The sequence below is a fragment of the Eimeria mitis genome, genomic scaffold, assembly GCF_000499745.2.
Source record: "Eimeria mitis Houghton genomic scaffold, Emh_scaff2287, whole genome shotgun sequence".
NCBI lineage: Eukaryota > Apicomplexa > Conoidasida > Eucoccidiorida > Eimeriidae > Eimeria > Eimeria mitis.
Window position 1 is genome coordinate 8,797 of NW_013570617.1, and position 279 is coordinate 9,075.

The following is a 279-nucleotide window of genomic DNA, read 5'->3' on the forward strand; positions in this document are numbered from 1 at the left end:
CTACCACGGGGCCCGCATGCTAGCAGCAAGATGGAGACAGAGCATGGAGAGAGCCAGAACACCTAAACCACTTTCTCTATTCTGATTATGTTTTTTCTCTTTCTCTCTTTTTATTGTTTTTTCTTTTTTTTCTTTTTTCTCTTTCTCTCTTTTTATTTTTTTTCTCTTTTTTTTTTCTCTTTATTCTTTTTTTCTTCTTTCTTTGTTTATTCTTAAAACCAAAAAAAAAGAAACAAAACCAACATAGATACACCGAGTTATATATATAATATATATATA

The 279-nt window shown here is 29.4% G+C and overlaps 1 protein-coding gene across 1 annotated transcript in view; it reads left to right on the top strand.

Annotated features, from left to right (window-relative positions):
• EMH_0051610 (uncharacterized protein) overlaps window positions 1-85 on the top strand; it is a gene marked incomplete at both ends in the record, with an annotated part of 2,070 nt that extends 1,985 nt beyond the window's left edge. Inside the window, one exon of the mRNA XM_013496770.1 lies at window positions 1-85. Within this exon, the coding sequence (XP_013352224.1) occupies window positions 1-85 (85 nt within the window).
• Window positions 86-279: the final 194 nt, after the last annotated feature.